At 57.3% G+C, this 24,433-nt stretch overlaps 1 protein-coding gene across 1 annotated transcript in view; it reads left to right on the top strand.

The window, feature by feature from the left end:
- The first annotated feature begins 395 nt into the window (after positions 1 to 395).
- The window catches only part of PLXND1 (plexin D1), a 58,588-nt gene continuing 34,550 nt past the window's right edge, over positions 396 to 24,433 (top strand). The window contains 6 exon segments of the mRNA XM_047744061.1: positions 396 to 609; positions 612 to 1,840; positions 19,458 to 19,634; positions 22,330 to 22,461; positions 22,722 to 22,822; positions 22,922 to 23,051. Coding sequence (XP_047600017.1) covers positions 522 to 609; positions 612 to 1,840; positions 19,458 to 19,634; positions 22,330 to 22,461; positions 22,722 to 22,822; positions 22,922 to 23,051 — 1,857 coding nt within the window. The 5' untranslated portion in view covers positions 396 to 521.

Consider the following 24,433-nt stretch of genomic DNA (forward strand, 5'->3'; position numbering starts at 1 on the left):
GAGAACGAGAGAGAGGAACGAGCGACGGAGGCGGAGGCAGCACCGGGAAGGGGAGCCTCGAGCCTCGGGCCGCGGGCGCCGCGCGGGCGCCGCGCGGGAGAGTCCTGGAGGGCGCGGGGCGGCGGGACCCGTCGACAGCCGAGCGAAGGCCGGGCGGCTGGAGGGCCGGGCGGGGCCGGCGGGCTGCCGGGGGGGGAGGGGGCCGGGGCGCTTGGGGAGGTGGCCGGGGACCGGAGGGGGGCCCGGGAGGCGGGGCGCGGTCGGGCGGGGCGCGGCGGGGGCGGGGCGCGGCGGGGGCGGGGCGCGAGGGCGTGTCCGCAGCGGAGCCGCCCCCGCCCCGCCCCCGGGTTGCGCGGCGCGGCTGAGCCGGGCCGGGGCTCCTGGGCCGGGGGCCGCTGGCGCGGGCAGGAAGCGCCTCGCGGCCCGGGCCCGCCCCCCGCCTCCTGCCGCCTCCGGGCTCCCGGCTCCGGCCGCGCCGCGCCCCATGCACTCGCCGCGCCGCGCAGCCCGCGCTCGCCCGGATGGCTCGTCGCGCCGCGGGCGGCGCACCCCTTAGCGCTCGGGCCGCCCCGGCCAGCCCCCCGCCGCCGCGCTCGCCATTCCGGCCCCGTCACCGTGCCCTCTGCTGCCGCTGCTGCTGCTCCTGGGGGCGGCGCGGGCCGGCGCCCTGGAGATCCAACGCCGGTTCCCCTCGCCCACGCCCACCAACAACTTCGCCCTGGACGGCGCGGCGGGGACGGTGTACTTGGCGGCCGTCAACCGCCTCTATCAGCTGTCGGGCGCCAACCTGAGCCTGGAGGCCGAGGCGGCCGTGGGCCCGGTGGCCGACAGCCCGCTGTGTCACGCCCCGCAGTTGCCTCAGGCCTCGTGCGAGCACCCGCGGCGCCTCACCGACAACTACAACAAGATCCTGCAGCTGGACCCCGGCCAGGGCCTGGTGGTCGTGTGCGGGTCCATCTACCAGGGCTTCTGCCAGCTGCGGCGCCGGGGCAACATCTCCGCGGTGGCCGTGCGCTTCCCGCCCGCCGCGCCGCCCGCCGAGCCCGTCACGGTGTTCCCCAGCATGCTCAACGTGGCGGCCAACCACCCGAACGCGTCTACCGTAGGGCTGGTGCTGCCGCCGGCCGCCGGCACGGGGGGCAGCCGCCTACTCGTGGGTGCCACGTACACCGGCTACGGCAGCGCCTTCTTCCCGCGCAACCGCAGCCTGGAGGACCACCGCTTCGAGAACACGCCCGAGATCGCCATCCGCTCTCTGGATGCGCGCGGCGACCTGGCCAAGCTCTTCACCTTCGACCTCAACCCCTCCGACGACAACATTCTTAAGATCAAGCAGGGCGCCAAGGAGCAGCACAAGCTGGGCTTTGTGCGCGCCTTCCTGCACCCGCCCGACCCGCCGCCGGGCGCCCCGTCCTATGCGTACCTGGCGCTCAACAGCGAGGCGCGCGCGGGCGACAAGGAGAGCCAGGCGCGGAGCCTGCTGGCGCGCATCTGCCTGCCCCGCGGCGCCGGCGGCGACGCCAAGAAGCTCACCGAGTCCTACATCCAGCTGGGCTTGCAGTGCGCGGGCGGCGCGGGCCGCGGCGACCTCTACAGCCGCCTGGTGTCCGTCTTCCCCGCGCGCGAGCTGCTCTTCGCTGTCTTCGAGCGGCCGCAGGGGTCCCCCGCGGCCCGCGCGACTCCGGCCGCGCTGTGCGCCTTCCGCTTCGCAGACGTGCAAGCCGCCATCCGCGCCGCGCGCAACGCCTGTTTCGTGGAGCCCGCACCGGACGTGGTGGCGGTGCTCGACAGCGTGGTGCAGGGCACAGGGCCGGCCTGCGAGCGCAAGCGCAACATCCAGGTACGCCGAAGGAGCGGAACGCCCGCTCCGGGGGGGGGGGGGGCAGGAGGGACAGCGTGCAGGTAACCGGGCGGGTTGTGTGCTGAGCGGGACACAGGGGGCAATGTGTGGGACCCAGACGTGCGTGTGGAGATTCAGGTAAGTACTCTGGGCCACAGGTGCGTTTGCTGGGACCCAGGTGTCAGGCATGGTAGGGGCACTGGTGCAAATATGGTATAGGTGTGCGCCGGCGGGCACTCAAGGGAGTGCTGAGTTACAGGTGAGCACAACTAGGTGTGTGGGAGGGGTCGAGGTTACACATGTGCGCTGGAGAGAGCTGAGGGCCGGTATATAGGTCAGGTGTGCACGTGGTGGTCCTACGTGTGTGCAGAGTGCCTGAGCAAGCGAGTGCATATCTGCCCAAAAGCGTGTCTCAGGCTGGCAGCGTGAGCCTATCAGGGCTGCCCTGGGAGTTGGCAGTTGTGTGCTTGGGTGTGGCAGGTGTGCAGGGAGGCATGCAGGTGTGCTCCAGGGCCCTGCAGGTATGTGTGAGGGGCAGCAAGGAGGGAGTGAGGGGGGTGTATGCGCCAGATTTGTGTGTCACTGAGCTGGTCCTGCAGGAGTGTAGGGCAGGTAGAAGTGTCCCAGAGGGACATGGGCAGCAGGTTGGGCCCGAGTATGCAGTGGGATGTTTGTGGCAGGGAACGCAGGTGTTTGGGGACCAGTAGAGACTCTGCGGAGACCCCTGGTTGGCAAAGAGGTGTGTTCCTGAGGCCAGCTTTTATTCACTCATTCAACACATATATACTGAGCACTTAGCACAGACCAGGCTTGGGGGCTGTGGGCTAGCCAACCACCTTTGTGGAATGCCTACTAAGTGCACCAAATGGCGTAACTGTTTTGGTTTTCACAGCAACCCTCTGAGGTAGGCTCTACTCTCATCCCCATTTTATAGATGAAGAAGTTGAGGAACAGAGAGGTTCAATAATTTGCTCAAGATCACAAAGCCGGGAACCAGCAGAGGCAGGGTTTGAATCCTAGCTGTCTGGCGTCATCTGTGTTCTTAATACCACTGTTCCTTTTCTGCTTCATGGATGTGGAACTCAGTGTGTGTGTGTGTGTGCACGCAAGTGTGTTGGAGGAGTCTCAGGTGGCTGGTATGGGGAGGTGCGGGAGCTGGGGGAGTGAAAGGAGGTGAACAGGACTGTGTGCAGCACTGGGATGTGCAGGGGGCAGGAGAGGGCCAGGGGCTCAGGAGGGAATGGGGAGGAATCAGGTTCGGCAGCAAACCGGCTGGGCAAGAATGGGGCCCAGGAGGATGGGCTGGGTCAGACAGAGGTGAGGGTGCCAGATTGGAGGATCCCTGTGTATGTTGACCTTGCAGGGGACATGACACAGATGTAGAAGGGAACTTTGTGTAGGTCCCCTCAAGGAAGCCCACTAGCAAGTGGTCCTTTCTTCAGGGAGCCCTGAGAGGTGGGACCCTGTGCCTTTTCCACACTCTGCATCCTGGTGTGAGGCAGGGGAGTCCATTTCAACACCTAGGAAGCCTCAGTTTCTCCCTCAGCAAGACACAACTTGGCCTTTTCCTAGGGAGACCTCTTTGGGGCCAGGCCCCTCGTGGCCCTGCCCCATGCCTTCTCCATGGTCTTCAGGCTACGGAAAACTCTCATGAGATTAATTATTCCCGTGGGTGTGCCCAACACTGGGGCTTTGAGAAAACGCAGATTCCTTCGCTTTCATGCTCCCAAGGCTGCCCACCACCAGCTGGCTGGGTGCCCTGAAGATAAAGGGCACGGTGGGTGAGCGGGGCAGGCTGCCACCCACAAGGGCTGGCCGGGTCAGGGCTGGCTGCCCAATCCGGTGATTGGGACATCTACCACTCCCCTCCTCATAGCCACATCCTCCAAAGGGGTGTGTTTGAGGTACAAGCTTTGTTTGGGGGTCTCAGGGCCAGAGGAGGTGGGTGGGGACAGTCTTCCCTGTCCTACGGAGGGAAGACCCTACTGTGCTGGCCCAGGCTGAGGTCAGGCCAGCCCCTGGGCCTGCCTTCGGCCTTTCCAGGGCCTGTGTGTCCATCCAGGCCCTTGGTGTGGGTTGATCCATGGGATTCCTCAGGCCGCCACTGCAGTATCCCCCCTCCCCCTCTGGCAGGAACCGGCCTGGTTCCCACGGTCCCCAGCCTGGCCTGGTGCAGTGACTCACTCTGCTGAAGGGGGCTGGGGCTTCTTTCTCCTTAGAGGGGCAGGGCCTCTCCAGGGACACAGCCCCAGGGACAGAGTGGCCATAGGCCTTCTCCCCACCCCAAGGTGGGGTGGGTTTCTGGCCCTCCTCAGCCACTCTCCCTATGTCCTCCCCCACACCCTTCTCCACTTCCCCATGCCTACTTGTGGGCACAGGACAGTGCTGCTAGGCCATGTCTCCCATATGCATCCAGGGCCGCAGGGTCAGGGTCTCTAGAGTAGCTGTGGGTGGGGGTGGGGCGGGGGATGGTTATTCCTGCTGCAGGCTGTTGCCAGCTCCCCAGTGACAGGCCAAGAACTTGGACTTGTACTCTGGTTCAAATCCTCCTCTGTCACTTTCCAGCAGTGTGACCTTTGCAAGTGACTTAACCTCTTTGAACCTCAAGTTTCCTCCTCCACTAAGTGGGGACACTAAAAACAAATCCCTAAGGATTGCTTCAAGGACTAAATTAACGTGTTAATGAGAAGCACGTGATGCCTGGCCCTAGTAGCACCTGGTAGCTGCCTGCTCTTCATGCCGTTACCCCGGGGGGGCTTATTAACAAGGTTTTAGGCTCTACCCCACCCAACCCTAACCTCTTTTGGCTCCTACAGCAGCAAACCCCCCACCCTTTCCCACCTCTAGCCACAAATGGAGGCCTCAGTAGACATTTCCTAAGCCCCTACTGTGTGCCCTAGCCTGGCGCTGTGTGCTGGAGACCAATGGTGACTCAGTTTCTGCTCTCGTGGCTCGTGCAGGTGAGCAGAGGACAGACGTGTGGCCAGGCACCTAGGGGTGGGTAATAAGAGATCCTGGACAGAGGGAGCCCCAAAAGGGGACATGACAGCTTCTGGGGGAGGGGCTATCAATGTGGAGGTAGATGAATGAGCAGGGTTTAGACACATGAAGCTGGCAGAGAAGACAAAAGGGTCCCAGCAGAGGGAACAGCCTGTGCGAGGGCCTGGAGGTAGGAAACAGCAAGAGCGCCAGAACAATGGAAGGTGGTCCCTGCAGTGGGGGGATCATGGAGGGGTATGTGAGAAAGGGGCTGGGGGAGAGGGGCAGGGCCTGCAGGTATAGGGAGTCTGCATCACGGAGTTGGGACTCTATCTTGGGGATGTGGGAGCCATGAAGGGTTTTAGCCAGAGGAGTGGTGTGAGCTGAATGAGCACCTCGCTTTCCTCTTCTGTCTAATGGGAACAATAAGAAGGTACTTAACCACCCAGGAGAGTTGTGAGGATTAAAGGAGCTAACACCTGGGCACCTGAGTGGCTCAGTGGGTTAAGCCTCTGCCTTCGGCTCAGGTCATGATCTCGGGGTCCTGGGATTGAGCCCCACATCGGGCTCTCTGCTCAGTGGGGAGCCTGCTTCCCTCTCTGTCTCTGCCTGCCTCTCTGCCTACCTGTGATCTCTCTGTCAAATAAATAAATAAAATCTTAAAAAAAAAAAAGAGCTAACACCTGTAAAGTTCTTAGTAGAGTGCCCGGCACACATATTTGCAATTACAGTTGACTCTTCAACAACTCAGGGGTCCAGGGTGCCAACCCCCTACACAGTCAAAAATGTGCCTATAACTTCTGACTCCCTCAAAACATCATTAACTACTCAGAATAGCCTTCTGTTGACTGGGAGCCTTACTAGTCACGTGAACAGTGATTGACGTGTGGCTTGTGTGTTATGTGTGTTGTGTGTATCCTTACAAGAAAGTGAGCTAGAGACAAGGAAATGGTATGAAGAAAATCAGAACAAAGGGAAAATACATTTATAGTGCTGTCCTGTAAGAAATCCATACATAAGTGGACCCACACAGTTCAAACCCACATTGTTCAAAGGTCAACTGTACTCTGATTATTTTTAGTGTAATTATTCTGCAAAGTCCCTAAGTTGCTAGTGAGAGGGAAGATGAGAGGCAGAAAGAGTGTTTGGAGGGTGGTGCTGTCTTCCAGTCAAGCATTTCACTCACTCATTCGCGAATATTTCTTTTTTTTTTTTAATATATTTTTTTAATATTTTATTTATTTATTTGAGAGAGAGGCAGTGAGAGAGAGCATGAGCGAGGAGAAGGTCAGAGGGAGAAGCAGACTCCCCGTGGAGCTGGGAGCCCGATGTGGGACTCGATCCCGGGACTCCAGGACTCCTGAGCCGAAAGCAGTCGTCCAACCAACTGAGCCACCCAGGCGTCCCTCGCGAATATTTCTTGAGCACCTACTGTGTGCCAGGCCCGTGGTGGGCTCTGGGCATGGCGGTGGAGGCGGCAGGTCCAGCCTTGATCCTGGGGCTGTATAGGGCCTGGTCTGCAGGCATAGAGGGAAGCAGCGGGTTCCAACCAGTTTCAGGTGCCAGGGTATAGCCCCTGAGGTGGGGTTGGACAGGGAGGAACAAGAAGCGGCCCAGTCTGGTCCAGCATCAAGATGGAAGTTGGTGTTGTTGGAGTAGAGCACATGGTGGGGTGCCTCCGTGGGGGAGAATAGATTTGGTCTGGGGGTGTTGGAGTTCCAGGTGTCTGGAATACCTTTCTTTCACAGAGCCCTCTGGTCTGACTTCTCTAGCAGTAGGTGGTCTCAGGGGGGCTGGACGTGGGGGACAGGACCCTGTCCTCTAAGGATATCTGACCTTCAAGTGAGGTGGCTGGGATGGGCTTCTGGAAGCCCAGGCTTCCACTCTTGCTTGGGGACTCTTTTGACCCCATAGGTCCAGCCCCTAGCTCAGAGTGATCTCAGACATCACAGCTTCTCTCTCTTCTGTCCTCGGCCGCCCACCTTTATGACAATGAAGCCTTAACCTCCACTGCCACCTTCCAGCCAGGAATCTGCTGGAGAAGGGAGGAGCTGCCAAGGTGCGAGGTCAGAAGCAGGGAAACTTGTCCACCCTGCCAGGCTTTGGAGGGCCCCAACTTTGTCCCTGATTATTTTTGGCATACTTGGGGCCGTTGCATGATTTTGAGAGCGAAAGCGAGTGTGAAAATTATCCTCTATTGCACGTAGCTTGGATCCCTTTCCTCAATTTATGTCTGAGGTGAAAGCCAGTTAGGAAGTTGCTGTGTGCTGTTGATGGGGGAAACTGAGGCACGGGTTACCCAGCCAGGCGAGGGCAGGCTGAGTCTAATCCTCTGCCCCAGAGTCTTTCCTCTTAACCTTTGAGTGACCATGATATTTGTTTTTTTTTTTTTTTTAAGTAAAAAAGAAAACCAACAAGGAAATGCCAATGCTGCATTTTCAAGGTGTCTTTTTATAGTAAAGGTGGAAAAAAAACCCTCAGGCTCTTTTAAACTGGCATGCTGTGGGTGGGTGTTCATCGTCAAGAAGGCGTTTTCTGAACCAATTTAGGGGCTGAAATGCTGGGTGGAGGTGGAGGGAGACAGAGCTTCCAAGATGGGCTTTACATTTGGAGTTGGGCTGGGGGTTGGGAGTGAGCTTCCTGCAGCCAAGGGTATAAGCAGACACTTGGTGGGACTCAGGGGGTTCCACCTGTGTTGGCCAGGATGCCCTTCTGGCCTAGAGAGACAGACAGGCCTTGGGCCAGGCGACAGTTAATATCCCAACCCACCCTGGGAATGTCACCAGTCCTGACTCCCAGGTACAAGCCATTGAGTCCCATTCTTCTGCCCATATGCTGTGTGACCCAGGGTGATCTTTTACCCTCTCTGGGCCTCATGCTTCCTCATTGTAAGATGGTACAGCATCTCTCTCTGAGGATGTGGGCAGATTAAAATCTCATATGCAGTGCCCAGGAAATGGCAGGTAGAGGTATTAGTAACAGGAGGGAAAAATTATATTTGAGAAAAATGTGCTCAGCATGTGTCGGAGAGCCAGCAGAGCAGGGAGTGCTCAGAGGAGGGGGGTCAGGTCCTTGGAGAAGATGGAGGCACACCAGGTCCTAAAGGTGTCTTAGGCGGGCGAGACAGAGGGGTGAGGCGGGGGCGTGTCCAGGGCTATCCCAACTGAGTAAGCTCAGAGGCAGGAAGGCAGCAGCTGACAGGGAGAGAGTGGGCATGTTTTCCCTGCTGTTGATGGGGCAGGCACCGAGCTTCTGGTGGGCCTGAGGGGTGTGTGGAGAGTAGGTCCCCCGTCAGCTCTCTGGGGCTGGATAGTAAACTTTGCTGAGCTCCCAGTTCTGAGTGGGTTCACCGTGTTGGCCCTTCATGAGCACCAGTGTATTTGATCTCACAGCCCCCCAGCACAAGGCAGGAAGTACTGTTATCCCCAGCTTACAGATGGGGAAACTGAGGCCCAGGGTCACACGGCTGGTTAGCAAGAAGGGGGATCTGCAGACTGGCTGGTTGACACCAGAGTCCATGGTGGGCGATGGCTAGTATTAGCTGTGAGCTCTTGGCTGGGAGTTCTGCACTTACCCTGCCCCAGGGAGACTTGGGCAAGGCCCTTTGTACAAACCCTCTTCTGTGACAGCACCTCCACGCAGGCCCAGATGGCAGCCGGGAGCTGATGGGGCAGTGACTCAGTTCCAGAGTAGGGGGAGGCTGCCTGGGGCATCTGTCGAGGCTGGGGCTGGTCAGGCCTTCTGAGGAAGTGGGGAAGGCTGGGAAGTACAAGTTGCATTCATGTCTAAAAATGTGATCCTCTGGGGTGCCTGGGTGGCTCAGTGGGTTAAGCCTCTGCCTTTGGCTCATGTCATGGTCTCAGGGTCCTGGGATTGAGCCCCGCATCAGGCTCTCTCCTCAACGGGGAGCCTGCTTCCCCCTCTCTTTCTGCCTGCCTCTCTGCCTACTTGTGATCTCTCTCTCTCTGTCAAATAAATCTTAAAAAAAAAAAAAAATGATCCTCTGGATTCTGGAAGGAGTGAGCCTCCTGGCCCTTTAAGTGTGCAAATGAAGGATGCGGACAGTTTGAACAATGACTTGACAAATCTCTTTCAACAGTGATCCCATCCCTGGACCAATGCTGTCTGGGTACTGGGGCTGGGAGGCTGCCTCCCCTCCAGGGCAGTACGGCACCATCCAGGGTTTGCTAGGAGAGGGGATGGAGGATCTGTCTGGCCCTGACCATACCCATAGTTAGGACCTGCCCTACCCAGGCAGACCCAGAGGGTACATGCGTGCTGGACCTCAGCACCAACTCCCTGGATTCAAATCCTGATGCTGCACCTTCCTAGCTGGGGCTTCAGCAAGTCACTTACTTTCTCTGGTCCTCCTTTTCCCCATCTGTAAAGTGGGTTCAGCATTGGGAAGAATGGGGTCAGCCTGGTGTTCAGCAGAGGCTGTGGGAGTCAGCAGCAGCCCCTGCAAAAATACTCCACAAGACAGAGATTCACTGGCCCACGGCTGCTGGTTTTCATGGACATGCAGGAGACAGGCCAGCTTCTGTGCCCTGGTTGCTGGACGGAGAACAGACATGGTGTATATGGAATAGGAGCCTGAGCGCTTGAGCCCTGGGCGATGTGGGGTCCTGTCCCCTTTCTGGACTTCAGTTTCCGGATCAGAGTTGGGCTGTGGGGTGGCAAGGGAGGGCTCACTGGCATGGAATGGCTTCTGCCAGCCCCAGTGGGATTGCTATTACTGCTGTTGTTTCTCAGGATTTTGTGTCAGGCATATCGCAGAGCGCTTTCAGGATAGCCTATCTTTTAATCCCCCTGGAAATGGAATGAGATGAGTGTTAACCCTAATCTACAGAAAGGGGAAACCGAGGCCCAGAGAAGTTAAGTGACTTGCCTGAGGTCACGCAGTGGGGAAAATGTGGAGCAGGTGTCTAGCTGCAGAGCCTGTGCTCATCCCCTTTACTCCCTGGTTCCTCCCAAAACACTGATGGAAGGGGTGTGATCCAAAGGGGCCCTCAAGGTCACAGTGGGGAGAGGTGGATGGGTCCATCTTACAGGTGAGGAAACAGACACTCGAGGCAGCTCTGGCCTTGCTGGGGCTGCTGGGACAAGGAGCAAGAGCTTTCCAGTGAGCCCTAGTGCCCAGCGTGGTCCTGGGCATGGGGCCCCGTCCCCAGGATTGCAGCTGCCTCCACCTTCACCCACCAGAGCCCGGCATCTCCTGTCTGCCCCTGCTCCTGGTGGAGGCTAGAATGTGGCAGTAGACGAAGGGGCCCAGCCCAACAATTACATGGCAGCCCCCAGAAAGGGATGAATCAGACTCTGCCCCTACCCTCCAGGAGCTCCTAGACAGTCCAGGAGGAGATCATGTTGGAAGATATGCTGCAACCAGGGCAGCATACCACCCAGCCTCTTCTGAGGCAGTCCAGGAAGGCTTCCTGGAAGAGGGGAATGTTGGAGAAGGACTTGGACAGATGGGGCTGGGGAAGGCATTCCAGGCAGAGGCGAAGGCCCAGAGATGTGGTAGAACGTGGCTTGGGTAGCAGGCAGAGATGAAGCTGAGAGTGTGTTGGGTCTGGGGTCCAGGCCACGGATTTAGATGCTCTCCTGTGGGCTGTGGGGAGCCAGCAAGGATTTGGGGGAAGAGCGAGGCATGGTTGATCTGATTCTAGAAGGGACTCCAGAACTGCCGGTCCCTTATCAGTCCTGCTAGGTGCTGGCAGGAGCAGGAGGCTCTGTCCCAGAGCCCCCACTGTGGCTGGACCAGGTGACTCCCGTGGGCCTCTCCAGTGCTGACAACGGTGTGGGGATTGCCATGGAAACCAGCCGGTGCCGTGTGGGGACAGGCCTGGAAAGTCTCCTGGTGCGAGCCACGTGCATTTGGATGCTGGCTACCCCCGGAGTGTGGCCAGTGTCTTCTTTTCAAAGCCCGTGTTTGGGCCAGTGCCGAACCCAACAGGCTGCCTGGAGGGGCGCCTGCACCCCCCACTCCTCCACTGACACTCGATGCCACCAAGATCAGAGATCTGCTGGGCCAGCCCAGGCCCCTCCCCGTCCACCATCCTTTCCCCTGAAACACGATAAATCACACGCTAGAGGAGGGAGGAAGCTCAAAGCTCCATTATGAGGCCCAGCGAGGCCCCAGAGGGGCGTTAATCATGTAGTGCTTTCTGTTCTGATCGGTAAATAATGGGGGGGCAGTGGGCAGAGGCCTTGAAGTGGAGGCCTGGCCCAGGAAAGGAGCTGAATGGGGCTCTGCAGTCACCTTTGCCCCCGTGCCCTTCTCAGGCCTGTCCAGCATCTGTGTTTGCAGTGAGGAGTCCTTCAGAAGTGACCATCTCCTTGATAGGCCTCAGTTTCCCTATCTTGCCACCCCAGGCCTTTCCAGCTCCAGGCAGCCAGGCCCCCAGCTGCTGTTGGCACTAGGCGGAGAGGCTGTAGTTAAGGGCAAGGACTCTGGAGCCAGCCTGCCAAGGTTTCAGGCTCACATCTGGCCATTCTGGCTGTGTGACCCTGGACAAGTCACTGCTCTGTGCCTCAGTTTCCCTTGCTGTAAAGTAGCACCAACTTCTCAGGGTTAAATGAGGCTCTGCAGGCCGGGGCACAAAGCCAACTTATTATAGTGTTGGTGATACTACTGTATTGTTATTACTTTAAAGCTGTCCTTTCCTGACTTGGGGGTGATCTCTGAACTGGAATGTGGGCAGCCAGAGAGAGGGACACCCGTGTCATCTCCATGTCCCCAACACAAGACCCAGACCAGAGCTGTTTGCTGGGGCCTCCAAGCCTGCCCTGTCCCCTCCACTGTGCCCACAATCAGTTATATGATGACTCTGGGACGGAGGCCAGCACCCAGGGGATGGGAGGAGGGTGTGAGTTCCAGTCCCCAGGGCTCCTTGGCCCCAGGAGGAGGAAGGCCAAATGTGCCCGAGAGAGAGGCAGCTGCGGCTCTCAGCTTCTCCTGGCCCACATCCCCTCTAGGGGAAGAGGCTGGGACAGAAACTGTTCCAGGGAAAGGAGGGGCCAGAGCCGCAGCGCTCTGCTGCCCTGCCTCCCATTAGAGCTGGCGGGCGGGAGTGACTTCCCCCCGGCCAGGGAAGAGTCGAGTCGCTGGCTGCCCATCCCACACTGGGCTCCTCTGGGACCCCAGGGGGAAGGGCTGGAAATGGGGCCAGGCTGGGCCAGAATGAGAAACAGCTTCAAGAAGGGGGAGCTGAGTGTCTGGGGGGGGGCTGTGTCCAGCTAACAAAACAATGGCTGCTTGAGTCAGCGGCTGTGGTAGGAGTTCCCAGGCCGGCCTGAGCAGAGCGGGCCTCGGCCTTGGCCGGGCTTCCAACGTGCATTGTGGATGAGGGTGGATGTGGTGGAGTGGCTGGTCCTGGGGGGCTCCGTGTGACCTGCCCAGCTAATGGGGAGCATTGACTGAACATCCGCAGGGGCCAATATCGAGGGCTGCAGTGAGCTGAGCCCTTGGTGGCAACCCTCTAGGGAGGGTGTTGTTATTGTCCCCATTTTACAGATGCGGAGACTGAGGCTCAGGTGGAAGCAGCATCCCATGCTGAGTGATGAGCCACAAGACTTTCTATGTCAGGAGCCTCAGTTTCTCTGTCTGTAACGTGGGGATACAACAGGGGTGTGGCTGTGAGGCAGCTCCACTCGGGGCCTACACACAGCAGGTCTGCAATCCAGCCAGGCCTCTGACCTCAAACTGAGGGCTGTCCCTCCTCACTGCGGCCAGCTTGGTGGCAGGGCCCAGGGTGCCAGTTGTGGCTAGACAGACAGATCATGCTCAGAATGGCTTGGCTGGCTGGTTCACGCAACCCTTCCAGATGACGCTCAGCGGGCCTGGTTGAATGTAGTGCTCTGTGGCTGAGGGACCCACCCTTCCAGAGAGTGGGTCAGGGAAATAAAGGCAGGTGTCGGAAACTCTGGAAGGGCCTACACAAGCTGCCATGTCCATTGCTACTTCTTGGTCGTCCCCCACCCGTCACTGCCTGCCACCCCCCATTCAGGCAGCCTGGGGTCAGGGAGGGGATTTTCAGGTGCTATGTGTCCCGAGGAAGCCTCTGCCCCTCTCTGTACCTTGGTTTCCCCTCTGGCTCAGAGCCAGGCCTCTCGGCTGCTGTTCTGTGGCCGGGTTGCACATTCTCTCCTCGCCTCCCCCTCCAGGAAGTAAGCATCTTGATCACCCACTGGGAGGTGCTGGTATTTCCTTCCCAGGCAGGGGTTGGCTTCCTCTGGTTGCGGGCGGGGGTGGGGGGGTGGGGGGGTGGTCAGGGAGGGGGGGCATTGGAGGGTGGTGCTTGCCCCTTAGAGGTCTGTCCTGGTCCTGTTTCCTCCCTAGGCTGGCGCACAGTAGGTCCATGGCTCTTTTCCCTGACTCAGTTTTTCGTCAGTGGAGGCGTCCTCTTGGTGGAGCCATAACCCATTAGCTGCGGTTTCTGAGAAACTGCCCTGGCTAAAGTGGGAGGGAGGAGTTTGGGTTTGGAGTCACAGGCTGACTGACCTGACAGAGTACCCACGTGGTCACCTGAGTGGGTGACCTTGAGAATGCTTCCTTTTAACTTCAGGGCTTCTGAAGAAGGGTGGGGGAAAGGCTGTCACCCGGGCTTTGTGGGAGGCAATAATCCTGCAGGTTTTTTTGTCTAGTCCTCCAGCAGACTGCCTGTCAGACCCCGAGACCACCCTACCTGATCCTTGCTTGCCCCCTCTCCTCTAGTCTGGGGCATTCTCCTTAAGGAGAATTCCTTGTCCTTGGCTGTTCAAGCTGAGGGAAGAGTTGGCAGGGGAGGGTGTTGAGGGGAGCCTCAGGGGGCCAGGCCAGGTAGAGCAGGGCCTTGAGGGCCCAGGAGCAAAGTCTGGGTTTATGTTGAGGGCACTAGGGATCCATTGATGGCTGTTGAGCTGCAGAGGGGACACAGACTGGTTTGTGGTTGCTTTTTTTTTTTTTTAAGTTTTTTATTTTGGAGTATTTTTAGATTTATAGGAAAGTTACAAAGGTAGGACAGATTGTTGCTATGTATCCTTCCCTCCATTTTCCGCATTGCTAAGGTTTTACGTTCCCATGATATATTTGTCAAAAGGAAGAAACCAACATGAGTACTTTACTCTCAACTGAACTTCAGACTTTGCGAGTGTTCTTTTTCTTTTCTGGGATCACATGTTGCATTTAGTGCTTTACAGTTTTATTTTTTTTTATTTTTTATTTTTTTTAAGATTTTATTTGTTTATCTGACAGAGAGAGACCACAAGTAGACAGAGAGGCAGGCAGAGAGAAAGAGAGAGAGAGAGGGAAGCAGGCTCCCCGCTGAGCAGAGAGCCCGATGCGGGACTCGATCCCAGGACCCTGAGATCATGACCTGAGCCGAAGGCAGCGGCCTAACCCACTGAGCCACCCAGGCGCCCCAATGCTTTACAGTTTTAAAAGCTCCCTTTGGCCTCTGTGGAGGGTGAAGAGGAGGGGGCTTGGTCCAGTCCCAGCCCACCTGTTTTTTAACAACCCACAGTGATGGTGTGCTTCTAGCTCCTCACGGTGAAACTTGGCTTTCCTGGGACCTTGGTTTGATAACAGCCAAACACCTGAAGTGGGAAAGTGCCCTCAGTTCCTGATCACAAAGCCCCAGAAGCCGGTGATTCTATCCCTCGGGCGGAACCCCTGGGCCTTGAAGCCTGCTATCCAGCCCACCATGGATGCCTCTCCCTCCTCTCAGAATGCCACCTACTGTGGGTCTGAGGTTTGGTGGGGTCTGCAGGCAGGAAGCAGAGGCCTGAGAAACTGGGCTCTTGAAGCTCCTGCTGCAGCCAGCCTCCTGGGGAGAGAAAGGCAACACAATTACAGTTGGTAGTGAAATCAATATGTCAGAGTTTTAATGGGGAAAGTAGGCAGAGCTGAGCTTTGGCCCCAGGAGGCAGCTAGCTGGAGTAAGAGGGTGTGTCTTGCTCTCAGAAGAAAGTGGAGACAGTGGCTAGCTATTGCTCGGCCCATTTCAGAGAAGGGTACATGGAGGTTCTTAGAGGAACAAAAAGTAGTAGCTGGGTGCTTCCTGGGCCTGACCACCTGACTCCCCTTTGTTGCCATACACAGTAGGTATACAGTTGGCTCATATGTTGTTCTAGTTCTCCAACAGCCAGCATGGCAGTGGTGTTCTTGATCTCTGTTTGGAAAAGCAGCAGCTGAATATAGTCAATCACACTTTAGTCAAAATTAGTCTCCTTTCCTTAGTAAACATTCACCCTAGAGCACAGTCTCTACCCTGGAGAAGCTCGTGTTTATGCTACCATGATAAATGAAAGCGGTAACCAGCACAGTGCCTCCCGAGGAGGGGAGGTTTTTTTCTGCATCACATCTTTGAAAGCTGGTGAAAAACTTGCTGCCTGGATATGTCTAGCAAAGGGACTAGCAGGGTCAAGACAAGGGGGACTGATGGGACAGGGGAAGTGTGAGGGCGCAGAGGGGCGGGAAGGGCATTAGCTGCTAAGGGAGCAACGTTATGAAGGATCAGGGGCCCCGGTGGGAAGGTGTGGCCACATGGGAGGAATTGCAGAGGCTGATGTGGTCAGAGCAGAGGGTGGGACAGAAGAAAAAAGCGAGACTTGAAGCCTGAGCAGCTGGAACCGGATCACAAAGGCCTTGAATGCCAGGTCTGATCCAGAGGACAGCCGGGAGCTGGAGAAGGGTTTGATGCTAGGGAGGAGTGAACCAGTTTTGTGCTTCAAAAGGTGCCTCTACTGGGTTGGAGGGGGCTGCTGGGAGAGGCCGGCCCTCCCCTGCTCCCAGGGGAATTTGTGTTTTGAAAGTGAGACTCAAAGGAAGGCTGGTGCTAAGGGAGGAATTTGAGGCAGCGTCAGACAACGACGGTCAGGGGGTACCTTGGGGCTGTGGAGCTAACTGCCCCTAGAGGCCAAGCTCCGCAGAGACCACGCTTGGGAGGGCTGCCCCGTCCCCAAGGGCACTGTCCCCCTTTCCCAGGCCTGCAGCTCCCTCCCCCAGCAGGGGAAGCACCTCCCGCCTCTTGCCTGCTCCGTGGGCACAGGTCCCAGCTTCCACTTTCCAGTGGGTTCTCAGCCTTGTGATCCCCCAGCAGTCCAGAGTCAGCTTCCCCTCAGAGCACAGACCATCCAGAGCAGCTGATGAGGGTTACTTCTCCTTTAACACTTTTTTTTTTTTTTAGATTTTATTTTTAGGATAAGGAAAAAAAAAGTTGGAGAAAAGGCTTTTTAGAAAATTCCTTCGGTAGAGAATTAATGGCTTGTGAACGTCAGGGCAGGCAGGCGAAAGCTGGATTTGCTGCGTATTCCTGCCTCATCCTCTCTGCCGCCTGGCCAACAAATCACCCTCATTGGGGTGCCTCATCCGGCTTTTCCGGACTGGCTGGGGTCCCCCATTGTGGGGCCCAAGGCCGAAAGACCTAAGGGTGTCATCCGGGGCCTCCCAGGTCTTTCCTTCCCTCCCCCGCTCCCAGAGCTCAGGGCGGAAAATCATATCCTCCAGGCAAGGGTTTACAATTTTAATTTTAAAACAGCTTATTATTTTATGACGCAAGTAATCCATATTCAGTGAAGAAAAGTTATGTAACCCCTAGGAGAAGCATCCCCCATGGGAGACCTCAGGCCCAAGTGTCCACTCTTCTGCCTACTTGCTGACAGAATCCCCCTCACCTCTTCCCTGCTGCTGCAGGATGGCTGAGGGGTGGACCCAGGACTGGGAGAGGCTTCTGGGGGAAATGGTCCAGCACTCCCTTTACACAGCTGTCCTCAACTTGGGCACACACAGGGTGAAGTCAGGCAGGGTAGGTCTAAAGCTGCAGGACAAGAGGGAGCCAATTATGTGACAGTCTGGGGAACGACACTCTAGGCAGAAGGAACAGCATAAGCAAAGACCCTGAGGCAGGGCCCAGTGTTGGAGGAACAGAAAAGATGCTCCTGTGGCTAGAGTGGAGGAGTGGCGGTGAGGAGGGTATGGGATGGGTTTAGAAGGGCTCAGGGCCCCTGATGGGAGGATTTAGGATTCAGTGTTTATTCTGAGTATTGTGTAAACTATCAGATGGTATCAAGCCTAGGGAGGCTTCTTTGTGCTTTTTAAAGGGCTCACTTGGCAGCTGTGTTCAGGGGGACATGTTGAGGTCAGAGTGAACCCAGAAGAGAAGGGCTGGGAGAGCCTCCCAGGTGAGAGGCTGCCTTAAGGGGCTCCTAGGCAGTCTGGCTGGAAGGCTTTAGAGGTAGGCATGATTTGTCCCAAATTCCACTTCATAATATTTGAGTGACAGTCCCATCTGAAATGGCAGTGGAGTCAGCTAACACCTCGGGAGTGTTTCCTAGCCAGTGATCCCCTCCCACTGCTTGGGAGGGGGTGCGAGAGATGTATCTACTTGGGAGCTCAGAAAAGCAAGGTCACTTGCCTCGTCACCCCCGGCCCTCCTGTGGAAGACCATCCACTCATGGGTTCTGGCCCAGGGGCAGCCCCAGCCCCACTGCACCTCTGGGCTCAGTGCCCGCCCCCCCCCCCCCCCCCCCCCAGGAATGCTGTGGGATACAGGCCTTACCTAGAAGCCTGTGGGGCCTGGAACTGTGTTTATTCGCCTGAGGATAGGTGAACCTGGTATTTTTTTGTTTTTGAAAACTAGCTGAGTTTGAGCAAACCCATACGGGCACATCATCAGTGGCTTAGGCTTGCAAAAAGCACAAATGAGAAATTAAAAAAAACAAACAAAAACCAAAAGACTCTAAGGCTGCACCCTTAATCCGGTTCTGATGCTACATGCTGGTGACCTTCTGAGTCCCCGCTCAGAGCCTCCGCTGCCCAGGGCCCAGCATCCAGGGTGCCGAGGTGGGGCTCAAGTCTGCTTCCAGTTTCTTTCTTTCCTTCTTTCTTCCTTCCTTCCTTTCTTTCTTCCTCCCTCCCTTCCTCCCTTCCTTTTCTTTCTTTTTCTTCTTTTCTTCCTTTCCTTTCTTTTTTTTAAGATTTTATTTATTTATTTGAGAGAAAGAGAGAGCACAAGTGGGGTGAGGGTAGGGAGAAGCAAACTCCCTGCCAAGAAAGGAGCCTGATGTGGGACTCAGTCCTGGGACTCTGGGATCATAATTTGAGCTGAAGGCAGATGCTTAACCAACCGAGCCACCCAGGTGCCTCCATTGCCAGTTTCATTCATGGAGGCCTGACACTGCAGCTGGGGAACTAGAGCAGGCTCCTTCTCCTCTGAGCCTCAGTTTCCCCATCTGTGACATGGGACCTCATAGAGCTGCCAGGATGTAGGGAGTTGATGCCCAGGCCTGGTACAATGTCAGTTCTCTGTCAGTGCAGCCTGTTATTATTATTCCTTTTTAAACAATTTTATTTATTTAGTTGAGAGAGGGAGAGGGGAGAGAACACACAGCAAGAGAGGCAGAAGCAGACTCCCCACTGAGCAAGGAGCTCCAACCCCAGGATCCTGAGATCATGACCTGAGCCAAAGGCAGACATGTAACAGACTAAACCACCCAGGCGCTCCAAACACAGCCTGTTGTGTTTGCTGTCATGACTATTACCTTATTGTGGATGCACCAGGGTTAGCAAAATGGCCCTCTGACTTCCTGTGACTTTTCTCAGCTGGGTATCTTTGTGTCCTTATCCATAGGGATTCATAATGTCACTCAGGGGTGGGGGCAGCTCTCCTGGACGAGGTGCCGTTATCTTCATGCTCAGTCCTGCAGGACCCTGAGGTTGTGTACACCTGTTCACTCTTCTAAACCATCCTCCTGTCTGCATCCTTGTGGATTTGCACGATTATCTTCTCAAAGGTGCTTCCTGGAGGCCTGTTTTGCATTTTTGTGCAAATTGCAGAAGGAACCTTTGAAGCGAGCCACAAGACCCAGGGAAGGGCAGGGACGAGTCCAGGGAATGGTTGGGAGCTGGGGTCACTAGCTCCATTTGTCTCATCCCAACATGTGGTGGGACTGATCTGCCACTTGGGGTGGCACTGAGCTGATGCGATGGCAGGGCTGGGCACTCGGACACACCTTGCCTTGGTCTACCCATCTGTAATGTGGGCAGATGTAGGGAGTATATGCTTGTGGGAGAAAGGGAAGGCCTCAGCATGGGGAGGCCTTAGTCTGGGGTCTGGCGAGCCACTGGGAATTTGGATGGTGGTGCTGGGGTCAGAGCAGGGGACCTGAGAAACCCCCGGGTCCTGGGGAAACCCCCAGCCAAGACAGGAGGGACACTCTTGGATAGCGGCAGGTAAGCTGAAGCAGAGGATGGCCTCAGGAGGTCTGATGTGGGCTCCTCTGCTCTGCCTGGCTATGACCAGCCAGGAGGAACAGCTCCAAGTCTATGAGGGTATGTGGGTCTCACCTGTCCTTACCTCCCTGGCCTCCTGTCCTTGTCCCACTGCCAGCTCTTCTTGCCTCCATCACATAACTTTTCCGGTACGCTCCGTACCTACCTGAAACACCATCTGCTTGGGGTAGCTCTGTGACGAACGCTGAGGTCAGGGGTCAGCCTATGGTCAGGGATGGGGTCCCGCTTGTGTTTGGGCCTCAGCCCCAACCTGGGCATATAAAGCAACGCAGGACTTTAAAGCTCTGATGCTGAGGCCTGACCTCCAGTGTGGGCAGGGAGCCAGAGAAGGTTCTAGAGCCAAGGTCTGACTTCCTGCTTCTCTTCCAGCTACAGCCAGAGCAACTGGACTGTGGGGCTGCCCATCTGCAGCACCCGTTGTCCATCCTGCAGCCCCTGAAGGCCACGCCTGTGTTTCGAGCCCCGGGCCTCTCCTCTGTAGCCGTGGCCACGGTCAGCAACTACACCGTGGTCTTCCTGGGCACTGTCAGTGGGCGGCTGCTCAAGGTAGGGCTGGGGGCCAGGCCTAGGAAGGCTGAAGGGGTAGAGGAGGTGAGGGGAGGCCGAGTCTGGGGAGGGTGTACACATGGCTTGTACAGGCCTGATACAAGACTTCATTCTCTCCGGTTTGCCTAGCACCTTACAGTTTACAAAGCATTTTCCACATCCATTTCTTCTACTCTTGCTTATAACAAGAAGTACCCTGTCCTGCAGAGGAGGGAAACCAGGCCTGAGAGAGGCCCTTCTCCTGGGTTTCTAGGACTCGGGCTTTGAAGCAAAGACCAGAGTCTCTGGATTCTGCCACTTGCTGGCTGCTTGACCTTGGACAGTGCACTTTCTCCCTCTGGGCCTCAGTTTCCCCATCTGTGGAGGGTTGTAAGCCCTGGCTCTGGAGACTATTGTTGGGCTCTGACAGGGGAAGGCTGCAGCCTGGCAAGTGGGGGCTCTCACTGCCATTTCCTCCCCCACCCTGCTGGCCTCCCTCTGAAGTTTCCCCCTCCCCTCACCCGCCCCAGCCAAGAAGACTGGTTTCTGGAGGTGGTGATTCCTAGAGCTGGGAAAGATGAGAGGATTCTTACCACCGTGGGGTGGGAAGGACTTTCCTGGGCCCCCAGGTGAGGGGCTGGGTCCGCTTCCTCCTGGCCCCCTCCCAACCCCTGCCTGTCAGGAAAGTCGGCCACCTGGCCCAGTTCCAGGGTGTACCAGGCCCTGGCCTAATTGACTCAGATCCGATAACTTAATTCTCTCAGCTGCCCAGGCGGACGCCATGGGCCGGGGGGGTGGGCTGGGGATAGGCGCCCTGGTTGCCTGGCCCCGGGACCCTAGCTGGTCCCCTAGTAGAGGTGAGGAAGGTGCCTGGTATGGGAGCAGGGAGGTGGTGGGGGGCATCCTCCTCAGCCTTTGAAGCCGCATTGATGGTCCTTAGACCGTGGGACTCATGTTTTGGGGGTCAGATACTTGGATCGAGATCCTGGCTCTGCTGGCCCCAGGAGTGTGGCCTGGGGGTGGTTGCTTATCACCCTGAGCCTCCGTCTCCTCCTCTGTCATGGGGGAAATTAGCTGGACCCTCCCAGACTGTGGTCAGAGTCTGTGGTCCCCTGTGAGGGAGGTAGCGCCAGGATTCCCATTTCACAGATGAGAACACTAAGCCTCCGAGAGGGGCAATGACTGCCCCAAAGTCACACAGTGAGAGCTGGGGTTGAATTCAGGGCCAGCCGACCAGGAGCCCAGCATGTGATCCCTCGACCCAGACCTCTTTACCTACCACCTTGTCCTGTGCACGGTCTTCTACCAGCACTTCCCTGCTTGCGGCTTCGATCGCAACACCCGGCCCCGGCTCTGGCGCACAGTAGGTGCTCAGTAGACCTTTGAAGGAGTGGAAATAAGCTGAGTGTCTGCTGCGTGCCTGAGGAGAAGGTCAGAGACTGAGCTGGGGCCCCGCCTGCCTGGGCAGAATCCACAAAGAGGTCCCCCAGGATGGGCGATATCGCAGGGGCTGGAACCCAGGCTGTGGGAGCTTGGGAAGAGAGTAATTTCAATTTGGTGTGTGGAGGGCATTTGAGAAGCTCTTCTGAAGGAGGCACCGAGAAGACGGATCTTCGCTGAAGGGGCAGGAAGAGAAACACTCCAGCAGGGAGCACAGTGTGCACGAAGGCCCAGAGGCCAGAACACTAGAGTCGGGTTGAGTGGGTGGAATAAGCTGTGGTTGCCTGTTGGGGCCTTGAAAGCCAGAGCTAGTTTATTCCATAAGCAGGAAGGAGCTACCAAAAGTTAGGTGCCCACAGAGGAGGGCCAGGCAGTAGGAGTCCCCTGGCCGCTGGCCCAGGGAGGCTTCTAGACTGTGGTCCCAGCTTGGCCCAGCGGGGCCTACAACAAAGCAGCATGCTGGGAATGTGAGGGGCCAGCAGAAAAAGAACAAGTCTGGATGCAGCTCTGGTGGGCATTGTCTGCTCTTAGGAGGACACGCAGGGGGCTCTCAGAGCCAGAGGACCTTTCAGGCCTCCACTAGTCCTGGTCTTCCTCCTGCCGGGACCCTGGACCCCACCACTTCACCTCATCCTTAGACTGTGGGGTCAGACAGGCCTGGGCTTGGGTTGTGCCCCCAAAGTGTCTTCATTTTGTGACTCTCAGCAAGTCTGTAGCCTCTCTGGGCCTTGGTCTCCTCATCTGTGAAATGGGTGCAAGAGGGGAAGGATGAGAAGTGTGGCCCCATCAGCACTTTGCGGGCATCTTCTCCGTGTGTGCTCACCACGGTCCTGAGGGGCAGGTGCCATCACGAGTCCCATTAGGTCAGGAAGCTGTGAACGAGGGGAGTGACGACTTGTACATGTGCACAGCTTGTGAATGTCAAAGCCAGAATTCAAACCCACGTCCCTGCTCTTAGGCATGATGCCAGACAGCCTCCCAGAGAATCTTTTGTAAACTGTAAAGTGTCTATGTATTCACACGGTGGGATGTGTTGGGGAACATCATTCAGGGAGGGAGTTCCTGGTGGGGGCCCAGCAGAGGCACTCGTGTAGAGGTCCGACCCACAGCTCTCCTTCACATGTCCGTGATTTCCCACCTGGGAAGGCCGGAAAGAGGATGAGGCTGAGACCCCAAGCCTGGGTTGAGTTCCCACCCGCAGGCGCATGTCCCTTGCCATGGGCCCTGTCGCGGTGCACCAGAGTCCCCCTGACACCCCCCTGCCCCCCCACCCCAGATCAACCTGAATGAGAGCATGCAGGTGGTGAGCCGGCGGGTGGTGACGGTGGCCTATGGGGAGCCTGTGCACCATGTCATGCAGTTCGACCCAGCAGACCCCGGTTACCTTTATCTGATGACATCCCACCAGGTAAGGCCAGAGCCCCAGCCTGACAGGGTCCCCAGACACCCAAGCTTTCTTCCTCTCTTCTGCCCAGCAGGAGCACCTTCTGTCACCAGCCCCTTTGTCAGCTAGCCCTTCCCCTCCCAGTGTGGTCATCACCTCTGCAGGGGAAGCCCTGTGGCCCCACATGCTCCCTGTTACAGCCTCGAGCCTCAGTTTCCCCAGCGTCTCAGGACCCTGGCCGTGGCTGGTTCCCCACGGAGCTGGGCCCTCACCTCTGCCTCCAGATGGCCCGGGTGAAAGTTGCTGCCTGTGCCGTGCATGCCACCTGTGTGGACTGCGTGGGGGCAGCTGACGCCTACTGTGGCTGGTGTGCACTGGAGACACGGTGAGCCCCCTGGGGCAGAGGCTGTGCCTGGGGGGGCCACGGCAGGGTGGGAGGGGAGAGGAGCCCCCTGGGGGCCTGACCTGTGCCCTGCCGCTCCAGGTGCACCCTGCAGCAGGACTGTGCGAACTCCGACCAGCAGCATTTCTGGACCAGTGCCAGCGAGGGCCCCGGCCGCTGTCCCACCATGACAGTCCTGCCTGCAGAGATCGACGTGCACCAGGAGTACCCAGTGAGTAATGGGGGAGCCGGCTCTCAGCTTGGGGGCAACACGGGGTGGGAAGCCACCTTTCACCTGGCCCCCAAGTCCCCCAAGGTAGAGACTCCTGCCCATGGTGCCCCACGGACCCCGGGGGCAAATAATGAGAATGACTTGGGCTCTGCCGAGTGCCTCACTGAGTGTCAGCACTCGCTCTGCACGTGATATTCACCTCTGTCGGGCTTCATACAACTCTGTGCACATGAGGAAATTGAGGCACAGAGAGGGAAAATGACTTGTTCATCGTTTTATGCTAGGGACTAGGGGACCTGGGATTTGAACTCAAGTGGGTGGGCTTTGGAGTCTCAGGAGGGAGGGCTCAGGTTGGAGAGTAGAAGGAGAGTGAGTTCCCAACCCCCACCTCTTCGTGGCCCCAGTACGGGGAGAGGGCAGAGGGGCCATCAAGTGCCAGGGCACTATTTCTTGCTCTCGGAAACTGATGCATCTACAGTCTGGAGGCAAGTGGCTCCCTTCCCCGCCTGGGCCGGGAAGGCCTGGAGATGCTCCAGCCATCTCCCACCCATCACAGGCAGTATGGTGGGGGTGGGGGGGAAGGGACAGATAGGCCTGGGCCCCCCTCGGCCCTGCCCTCAGTGACTTCTCAGAGGCTGGGTATCCTTATCCATCAACAGGTGGTTCTAAAGGGCCAGGGGCGTGGGGCTCCTCTGCAGCCCTCTCCCCGTCATTCTCTGTCAGAGTTTTTCACATGCTTTATCTCATCAGGCAGACTGGGCATAGGTTTGTCCATCCATCCATCCATCTAGTCATTCATTCATCAAATGTCTTCTTGAGCACCTACTATATGCTAAGTGCAGTTCTGGACTCTGGGGACGCAGCATTGAATAAGACAAAGACCCGGCCCCTGATCGGCTGACATGCTTGTGGGGGTGAGGGAGTAGGCAAGATAGGCTCAAGACAGTGAGAAGTATGATGGTGGGAAAGGAAGGAGAAGAGAGGAGTGGAGAACGAGTGGAGGAACATTGACATTTTAGACCAGGTTGGAGCTGGCCTCATACAGTGAATATTGCCTTTGAGCAAAGACATGAAGTAGGTGAGTCAGCTGGGTCTCCGGGAAGAGCATTCTGGGTGAAGGGAACTCACCAGGCAGTGAGAACAGATTGGTAGATTTAAGAGATTCTCAGGAGAGTGGGTCAGAAGAGTCTCGGGGACCAGATCTTACAAAGCCTCCTGGACTGTTATCAGGTGGTCCATTTCATTGTGCAGCTGGGAAAACTGAGGCCTAGGGAGCCCCAGGTAGATATAGCCCTCTGGTCTAGAGTCCCGGCCCCCTGTCCCCACTTCTCCCAGGGTTGTTGAGGTAGGAGTGGAGCTATGAGGGGGAAGGCCTGCTCCCC

The sequence above is a fragment of the Lutra lutra genome, chromosome 1 (genome assembly GCF_902655055.1).
Source record: "Lutra lutra chromosome 1, mLutLut1.2, whole genome shotgun sequence".
NCBI lineage: Eukaryota > Metazoa > Chordata > Mammalia > Carnivora > Mustelidae > Lutra > Lutra lutra.